At 31.4% G+C, this 10,650-nt stretch overlaps 1 protein-coding gene across 2 annotated transcripts; it reads left to right on the top strand.

Annotated features, from left to right (window-relative positions):
- The first annotated feature begins 5,365 nt into the window (after nt 1-5,365).
- On the top strand, nt 5,366-10,131 carry ABI5 (Basic-leucine zipper (bZIP) transcription factor family protein). Of its 2 annotated transcripts, XM_082919538.1 has the most exons (5): nt 5,366-5,568; nt 7,679-8,891; nt 9,161-9,232; nt 9,366-9,395; nt 9,804-10,131. In XM_082919538.1, exons 2-5 carry the CDS (start codon nt 7,743-7,745, stop codon nt 9,897-9,899), a joined length of 1,347 nt encoding a protein of 448 aa, XP_082775664.1. In that variant the 5' UTR covers nt 5,366-5,568; nt 7,679-7,742; the 3' UTR covers nt 9,900-10,131. The 2 variants fall into 2 exon arrangements, with proteins under 2 accessions (XP_082775664.1, XP_028108328.2); XM_028252527.2 differs by lacking the exon at nt 5,366-5,568 and having other exon boundaries at nt 7,404-8,891.
- Nucleotides 10,132-10,650: the final 519 nt, after the last annotated feature.

The following is a 10,650-nucleotide window of genomic DNA, read 5'->3' on the forward strand; positions in this document are numbered from 1 at the left end:
CCCCAAATCTCCCAACCAAATATCTCCCAACCAAATAGTTTCACACACCTTTTCCCTTTCTCTTTTCAAATTCTTTCCCAAATCTCCCAACCAAACACAGCATTAAAAACATGACATTTGATAATTAGTGTAAGATAAGACAACATGGTGACTCGTGATAATTTTCATTTCTTTTGATAAAGCACTTTTCTACTTCACATTATTTTGTAATATAGATGATTTAGAGATAATAAATAATGTTTCTCACTTGTTTCTACTAATTTAAAATTCTTTATAAAAAAATTCAAAATATTAATTTATGTAGCAATGAGGTGGCAAGGACACAAGCATACAATGTTGCCTCCTCTCCAAACCAAACTATGCAGAAATTATAGGTTAGAAAGATCACCAAGCATGTGCTCATTTAATGACATCATGTCATTTGGCTGGACATACAGAAAAATTACTCCAAATTATGGCATTGAGGGAAGAGAGAACTCCTCCAGTATATTACTCACACTGAAATTACCAAGCAATCACAACCCTCGATGAAACTTGGGAACTCGGATCTTTTAAAGTAATTTTTAAATGGTTGAGATTTAATTATACAAAAATTAAAAGTATAATAGTAAAAAATTGAAGGTACAACATTCATATAAAAGAAAATAAATTATAAATACACCTCTTAAGTTTTGCTTAAAAGATTGGTTGCCCTCTTGTGATTTTTGAAAATTATAAATATCTCGTCAAAATTTTTACTTAACAGAAAAAAAAATTCTAACTACTTTTTTATACAATAATAAAATCACCAAAATTGATAATTGACATACATTTTTTATATCATTAAAAATTATTAATTAACTTAATAACTTATTAATAAAATAGATCATTTGTTATGCGATTAGAAATTTGAAAGAAAGACAATTCGTACTTTAAATAAATTTTAAAAAATACATTTTTAATTTATTCTATAAAAAATCACTTGAAAAAAAAAAATCTCGTAGTAACAGCATACTTATTTATAGGTAAATTTTAGTCACTATCCTTAAAGTTTAAAACAAATACAATAAGTCTCATAATTTTGTCATTATTACAATGATCTCCATTTTCATAAGATTAAAAGGACCAAGATTAATTCAAATGGTGTAAAATAATAAGGATGAATAAAAAAATATACATTTTCTTATAAAAGAGATGAAACTATTATCATTTTTTCATTTATAAGATTAATGAATTAGTGATGAAAGAGAATTGAGTGTTACATGAATTAAAATATTAAAAAAATTCAATATAATTATGTTAAAATTATAAAATTTATTTAATTTTTTAAAACTCCAAACGAGATTAATATATTTTATTCTTTATTTTATTTATTTTTGGACAGAAGCGTCGAAAACTTGTTATGCAAACGACGACATGAAGTGGGGGAGCCACATGGAAGCAGGGGTCACGTGCCCCTCGATTTTGGAAATTTTTTTTTATTATATATATATATATATGTATATAAATAAAATTTTAAATAAAAATAATATTTAGAATAAAATTTCAATAATATTTCTAAATTTATGAGAATAATAGTAATTGTTTTATTGAAAATAAAAGGACTACAATAGAAAATTTTGTGAAAAAGTCTTAATATAAAGGTAATATCAATTATTATTGATTTGTAAATATAATTAATCTCACTATATATATGTAAAAGTTACTAGAATGTTAATTATATTTGCATGTGAAATTCACTTTTCATATATTGCTTTATTATTAGTTTGTGATATTGTATGTCAATGATGACATGATATCACTATTATATGAAATTTTTACTCAAATTTTGTAAAAAATTAATTTATCTTATTATTATATAATTTATTTTAAGATTTAAATATATGACTTTTTTATATTGTCCATGATATACTAGTTATATGCAATATTTTCTTTTCCATTTTATTCGAAATTAATTGTAAAATTTTATCTAAAATACTTTTGTAATAATTTATTTAAGCTTTTGTACTTAATATTAATTCAAAAATAATAATTATTATCTCCTTATTGTTGGTTATGGGAAAAAAAAAATTGAAGTTGTAATTAATAAATACCCATTCTGATTTAGTTTTTTGTCTCTACCACTGACAACATGCAAACTTGAAAATAAAATGATATTATTGTAGATAAAAGACTAGTAATATTGAAAATAATATTACTTCTAATTGAAATGATTTTAATGATGTTAAGTATTTAAAAAGTTAAATTAAAATAAACTTGTAAAAATTCTTTATAGTATTTATTAGGGAATCCTTTTTTTAAGTATTTGTATCCCAATTTTATAATATATTCTTGTATTTTAATAAATCTTATTATTTGAACATTTGATAAACCAAATCCTAATTCTTATATTTAAGGTATTTTATGGACAATTTTACCTTTACAAATATTTTACGCTTAGCAATTTGGTGATGTAAACAGTCATATTCGACAATGTGAATGTTCATATCACAGAACATTCACACTGTCAATGTAAATATTATTATTAAGAGTATTTTGATAACTATGTCATCGATAGGACTTATTAAAATATAAGAAAATAATTTGAATTAAGTGGAATAGGTGAAAAGAGATTTATGAATAAATACCACAAATTCTTTTGAAAGAATGTAAAAAATATGAGATAGTGACAAAAATATAATTTTTTTAAAAAGATAATCCTAAGGCACAAGATTCTGACTATTATTATTAAGTATAAATAGGGTTAGATAGACTTCAAGAAAAAAATTAAAATTCCTAAAGTAATATATTATTAATTATGAGATACTAATTATATCGATTAATTACGTTGATCTCATCCTCTAATGTTTTAAAAAAATACAACAATCTCAATAGTTTTATCATATTTACACAAATCTTTTCTTTAGTAAAATTAAAAAGATCAAAATTAATGTAGACGGTATAAAGATACAAAAAAATATACATTTTCAATATAAAGAAAATGACAATATCAATTTTCCATCTACAAAACCAACTCTTTTTTTTTTTTTGATGTGTATGGAGGGTGGGGGGTTATTCTCAATTAGACGAATCAGAAGCTTCGTTTAGTTTTCCGTTAAAAAGTCAATTTATCAAATAAAAAGAACTATTTTACTAAAAAAATCATTGTAATCACTTTTATTTTATTTTATGTTAGATTGGGGAGAAAATCTTCATTATATAATCGATAAAAAAAACCACATCAATCTCGTACTACGGTAGCAAAAGATCTCATAAAGAGATAACAAACTTCTATTGGAGAAAGAATCCTAACTCCATAGAGGAGAAGAAAAAATCCTCACGAAGGAGAGACACAACATTCACACAGAGAGGACTATTACAGTAAACAATAAAAAAATTATAAAAAAAAAAAAAGCAAACCGAATGCAACTAGATTCAAGTCGCCAAACGCATCCAAAACTTCATTACACCATAACCTTCGACTTAAAATCTGAGGACCCCATCTTCTCTGGTCAAGATGAAATATTGAGGTTAAGGTGATCACTAATATGAAACAAACTTGTTAAACATCATCAATCTTCTGATTATGAGAAGATCTGAAACTAGATCTTAAAATTTTGAACATGAGAGTGAAAGTTTGGATGCAAGTCAAACATCAGATTCGGAAGATTAGAAAGAGAGAGAGGTGACGCTAACACCGGTGGCCACAAGTAGATTTGAAGGAGATGATGCCAATCTAGTAAGGGTGGATCCATGAAAGAGGGAAGGTGGCAAATTTGGTGACAGTGTGGTGGTGGTTGTGCCGAAAAGGGTTGGAAAGACAAGCTTATAATATTATTAAGCAAAGAGGCAAAGAAAATGAGAAAAATGAGTAGAAGGAGAAGAGAGGAGGCCAACGGCCGAAATCCTTCCCCACCTCCCGACGTCACACTTTAGTAGAAGACTTAGGTTAAGTTTGGCATCCTCAAAAAAATTCAAAAAGTCAAAAAGTCACATCATCTTATTTAAGTCACATCACCTCTCTATCACATCACTTCAAACTCAACCCATATTTCATAAAAAGTCAAAAAGTATACTTATTTAGTACATCCCAAACAACCTCTTAGAAAGGGAGCCTTAAAGAGCGATGTCTTGAGTTTAAAGAGAAAGAACAAGCTGTTTTAATCATTGTAATCACTTTGAAAAGTTATTAAAAAAAAATTAAAAAAAAAAATTGATACTAATGTATTAAACTTCTTTTTAACAAATAAATTAGGAAAAATTACAAAAAAAAATGAAAAAGAAAAAAAAAAGTACTCCATGGTCTGAGTTTTGTAACAAAATAAATCTTGAATTTTTAATTTTATCAATTTAAACACTAATTTTTTGATTTATTTTTAATCTAAACTATTTGCGTATTTCGGTGGCAAAAAAAATGTATTTTAGCTATTATACTAAATGTAAGTATATGAAAAATGACTAAAATATCATTTTTTATTCAAGTTAATGACTAAACTATTATTTTTCTATCAATTTTAATTAATGAAAATAAGTAAATGATGGAAAATAAATTAAAAAATTAAGATTTAAATTAATAAAATATTTAAATTTTAAAATATATTTATTATAAGACTTACATCTTTTGAATTTTTTTTTGTAATTTTCCCAATAAATTAATTTTTTTAAACTAAACTTTACAAGAGACATGAACTCCATTATTGTGAAAGAGAAAGAATAAGGATTGAGACTACCAATTCCTCATCCTTAAAAAGACTAAACTTACTCACCCCCATCAAAGATAAATTTACTCATCTTTTCACTAATTTCAAGTTTCATAAATTACAAAATAATTCCTAAATTTTAATATAATTTTGTAAAAAATTACATTGCAAGATGCATCTTATGAGTGAGTTACATGCAAGAGTTTGAGGAAGAGAGGAGGATGGACACGTGCTGAGCTGTGAAGAGAAGGAGCAGAGAGAAACAGCTGTGGTGGAGACACATGGCTGAAACGTGGCAGAACTCCATGCATTTGACATCTTTCCTGACCTCTATGGCGGGCCAGACTTGAAATTCGCGTTTAATCCCTCTTTTTCACGGTAATTATTCAGTAATTTCGAAATATGAACACGTGATATTATTATAATTGGTGAAAAAGATAATTAGGTAAAATATTATATTGAATGATTGGAGAACATAAAATACATATTAAATAATGATTAATTTGAGAGTACATACACGTGATCTTCCGAAATTATTGAATAATTTCTCCTCTTGCACACAGACAGTGAAATTACACATTTCTCAACTGAGAAGAGAAGTCTCTGTTCTCATTGTGGATCCCACTTTCACAAATTTTGTCCCAAAAAATACAAGTCACACAGTAACAAAAGGGAGTTCCATTGTAGCAACTTGTTAAGCCACATCTCTCTCTCTCTCTCTCTCCCCATACATACATACGAATTTTCTCTCTCTTTCTATGGGTTGATGGTGAGAGCTTCAGAAGTTTGTTAATGGAGGTGGTGGGTTATGGCTGTGGATCCTAACAAATATATGTTCTGAACATTAATTTTGCTGAAGAAGTTCTTGTGATAAAAAAATTCTGAGGTTGATGAGAAAAGTCATCAATAGGTAATATCATGTATTGGATATTTGTATATTTGATTTATGAATAAGTGTTTTTAAGTTGTGCATTCTTTTGAAAATTCAGGTTTTGGATCTGGGTTATGCTTTATTATTGACAAACTTTGTCTTCTCTCTTGAATTTATTTCATTTCAATCACTGCATGTGTATCAAATTTTATAATTCTATGGATTGTTCATAGAAAATACATTTAGGCCATGTTTGTTTGGGCGGATTGGATTAGCATTCCCATGACTAATAGTCCTGGGACTACGAATCCGTTGGATTATGTATCCTATCTTAACTAATAGTCAAGTTTAAAATAATTAGTCCGTATTTCAATTGTTTAACCAAATATCAGATTAATAATTTTATTGGACTATTAGTCCCATCTCAAACTCATGTCCACCCAAACAAATATGGCCTTAGAGCAATATGAGCGGATTAGTCATTTTGGTGTGATGGCTTCACATTCAATGTGTTAAAATTGTTCTATGTTTTTATTATATGGTAGATGATGTTGTGTCTGTAAATTTTAATTATGATAGTTTAATATTAAAATTGGATAAAATATTAAAAAATCATATATTGAATTTAGTGAAAAAAATATTATACTTCTTCTTTACAAATATAGAATAAATTTGGATATGTTAATTTTCCGAGTAAAATTATGTGTAAACTTTTCTAGTTTGTATTGTTGCTTCCTTATACCTTAGACTATTTGTTAGCAAGATATATAATTATTAATAAATTTTTATTTCTATTTTGTGCATCTCGTATCAAATGGTATGAGGTTTTAAAAGGATGATTATTAAAAAGATTCCGAAATAAAGTGAGTTTAGTGTTCAACCAATGAGGTGCTAGCTTGAATTTTGTAGTGCTATGCATGGTGATGGATAGGATAGGGATAGGGATAGGGATAAGGATAGGGATAGGGATAGGGATAGGGATAGGGATAGGGACAGGGATAGGGATAGGCACTAACACTTTCAATACCAAAGAAGGAAAGTTTCTCTCTCATCATTTCGAAACCACATGACAAAATTTTCTGATTTTGGTAATAAGTTGTATGCCACTCATAATTAGAGTTAAATTTTGTTCACCATGTACTATATAGATGTGTGTGAACACTATCTTTTTTATTTATTAAGCCAACAAAATTTATTGTTTTAAATGAGACTTAACTTTATTTCTTAATCAATTAGAAAAAAAAAAACAAATAATGCTAGAGGTACTCATGTGAGACATTTGAATATTTATTTAATAAAAAATTTAAAATTTATTTTTTTTTTGAAAAGTATTATTTACTTGAAGATGATGGGTGGGAGACAATTTCAGTGTCCTTACTCTCTAATTAGTAGTTCAGTTTTTTTTTTTTTTTTTTTTTTTTTTTTTTTGTAAATGATCCTAATTTTGTCATTTTCTTTTCATGTTTTTTAGGATGACTTTGTCAAATTTGATATTCAATTAATTCTATGTGAAATTCTATAAAGCACATTGTTTTTATTTGGCTTATATTTACCAAGATCTTCAAATTTATATAAAAAAATAAAACTTAGATGAAATGATTTAAGACCCATAAGATGAAATAATTTAGAACATTTAGTTTAGTTTGATAATATTTTTCGTATTTGTAATTAATCTTCTACTAAATTAACAAAAAAAAGCCTTCGCATTCAAATCAAATTATGATTTTGGTACTAGTAATTCAATTCAAATCAAAGTTAATATAAAACATGTCATGCCATTGTAGAATTTTGTGTCAATTTGGTTCAATTGATAATGTCGATTAAGGTTTTTAAAGATAAATGGTCACTAAATCGGTTGAACAAGCTTATAATTTTAATCAAATGGATCAAATTAAGACAAAATCATAAATATAAGGTCAAAATCAAGTCAATTGAAATTACAAATATCAAAATGACACAATGACCAAAATATAGAGACTACCAGTGTAATTTACTAAAAAAAAAAATGTTATACAAACAAATTTCTTTCTAACTGTGGTGGCATGCAGCAACAAAGTATTAGAAATTGAAAATAACAAATTAAATTATAAGATTAACTCAAATGCCACATCAATTCTCCATTTTCTTATTTGTGTGACTTCATACACAGGTCCATTTTGATCACTGTCTTCAACAGCAACCAACACAAGTTCTTCAACTGAAAATCGAAAAAAATGGTGGTGATAGAGCCTGAAATTATGTCCAAAAGTGAGGTTGATTCGCCATTACAATTCGACCAACAGCCCAAGAACCATGCATTCCCGTCGCTGGGACGACAGTCATCAATTTACTCACTCACCCTCGATGAGTTCCAGCACACGCTCTGTGAGAGCGGCAAGAACTTCGGGTCCATGAACATGGATGAATTTCTCAACAGCATTTGGACTGCAGAAGAAAACCAAGCCCAAGCCCAAACCAACTCCAATCCCACCACCACCACCACCACCGTCACCGCCACAAACATAAGTAGCAATAACAATATGCAGTATTTCCCCAGTGAGGGTTCGACAGATAGGCGCATTGCTAGACAACTCAGCTTGTCAAGGCAAGGCTCTCTTACGCTTCCCCCGCCTTTGTGTGGAAAAACGGTGGACGAAGTGTGGTTGGAGATACACCAGAGTCAGCAAGAACAGCCACAGAGTGGTGGTGGTACTGTTAGCAGCAATGTCCAAAATCCGGGTTCTACCCCTTGGCAACCCACTTTTGGAGAGATGACACTGGAGGATTTCTTAGTTAGAGCAGGGGTAGTTCGGGAACAGTGCAATCCAATCCTGCCAGCTCAGCATCAGCAGCAGCCGTGCAGGTTGTACCAGAACAATAATAACCCTGGAGTAGGCCCTAGTTTTGTTCAGAGGTCCATCATGGCTTTAGGTATAGGTGGCGGTGGCGGTGGCGACAACAGTGGTGTTAATATGCCAACGTACCAAGCATTGCCTCAGGGTGGTGTTGGTGGAGTAGGCGAGCCAGCAGCGTATGCGGGAAATGGGAAGAGGAGTGGTGGTGGGTACCCACCACCGCCATCCACGGTGTGTTATGGTAGTGGTAGAGTTGGGAATGTTGGTGGTGGTGGTGGTAGTGGCGGTGGGTATGGGCAGGGGCAGGGGCAGGTGTTGGGGATGGAGTTGCCATTGAGTCCAGTGTCATCAGATGGAATGTGCCCAAGTCAAGGGGATGGGAGGAATCAGTTTGGGATGGATATGGGCGGGATGAGGGGGGGACGGAAGCGGATCATAGATGGTCCGGTGGAGAAGGTGGTGGAGCGGAGGCAACGCCGGATGATTAAAAACCGGGAGTCCGCTGCAAGGTCTAGAGCCAGGAAGCAGGTACTTTCCCGATTTCTCCCACATGCATTTAGTACAACCACAAGAAGTGGAAATTAGTGATTGTTAATGCATAGAGTAAATTATTTTTTTCAAAAATACCATGTATCCAAAAAAGAGTACTCAAAAAAGTAAATTTATGGACTACAATTATTCTAGGTGTGGCCCACATCCAATCTACTTTAAATCTATACCATACACCTTATTTTCATAATAAATTTTGACACAAAATTCATACTATGTAGCTTCTTCATTTTCTTTTGCTTTGGCAGGCCTACACAGTTGAACTGGAAGCAGAACTGAACCAGTTGAAAGAAGAGAATGCTCAGCTAAAACAAACTCTGGTGAGAATGGAGATATATATTTACATGAGAACAATCATGCTTTTAACTTCATTCACTATGATATATATTAGTGATATGCTTTTAATTGATGACAGCACTGACAAAAGATTGCTTTTATCATTCTGTTAAACAGGCTGAGCTTGAAAGGAAAAGAAAGCAACAGGTAAATCATGTCAAATTACTGCTTTTAAAATTAAAAAAAAAGGGTTTTGTACCCTAAAATTGAAGTGTACAGACGTAGATTCAAACTTGACGTGGCATGAGCCACAGTAGAATAAGTCTAATCCACACATTTCATTTTCAGAGTACTATTCCCGAGTGCGTAGTATTGCTGTGATCCACATCTGGCATGATAACACCTCCATTTAGAATAGCTCTGTCATGTTCTTTCATTTTCACTTTGTTGGCCATAATTTGCAATTTTGCAGATGTGGTGCAACCTGATGATGCTATTCCACTTGGAGGTGTGTGTCTGTGGGAATTAAGGACATTAATGCAAAACGATTTGAGAATTAAGAAGCTTTTTGGAACACTAGTTTTGGAGTTTGAAGTGTTTTCAATATTTGTGCAGTATTTTGAGGAAGCAAAAATGAAGGCTCAGACCAAAGCTCAGAAGGCCAAAGAGAAAATGCAGGTTATGAGGAGAACTTCGAGTTGCCCATTGTGAAGTCCAGATCAAGATCAAGATCAAGGATCAAGATCAGATGACTAGTTTGCGACTATGATTTTAGAGAAGGAAAAATAGAATAAGCTAGTTTAGTGCTAAATTATACAAAGGTTTGTGTTTTTTTTTGTTTTGGTGTCTCTGTTATAACCCAACACAAAGTGTGTTTGCTCTCACAAAAAGTGCTTGTATGTATAGTTCAGTTCAGTTCAGTTCTTTGAAGTCTTCCTCAGCATAGACAATCAATATGCTTTGTTTATATTTTGAAACTGTGGAGGGAAAAAAAAGAGTGCTGCTATTAGCATCTACTTTTCTTTTTTGAACCCCTCATTTCTTTTATTTTTTTTAATTCAAATTTTGTCCAAAAATGAAATTATATTTTTACCCTCATCCCTAACATTCTACTCCTAATTTTCCAAACCCTAACCCTAACAGTGATAACCCATTGGTCAACAACCTCCACTAAAGCTCCGGCGGTGCACTCCGACGACACTTCTCAGCTCATACTTGCTGCCATTCACCACCGCCCAACCCCTCAACCTCCCCTTGACCCTCGTCCACCACCCCGGCCACCTATCAACCCATTCTCACCCACCACCGCCATAGCCCAACCCCATCTTGACCCGCAATCTCTCTCTCTCTCTCTCTCTCTCTCTCTCTCTCTCTCTGTATGACCTTTTTTTCTGTAATCTTTCTCCCTTTGTCCTTTCTCCACTGCATCGCCACCCTCAACCCATCCCTAACCACCACCGTC

The sequence above is a fragment of the Camellia sinensis genome, chromosome 3 (genome assembly GCF_055761805.1).
Source record: "Camellia sinensis isolate YWXY chromosome 3, ASM5576180v1, whole genome shotgun sequence".
Lineage (NCBI taxonomy): Eukaryota > Viridiplantae > Streptophyta > Magnoliopsida > Ericales > Theaceae > Camellia > Camellia sinensis.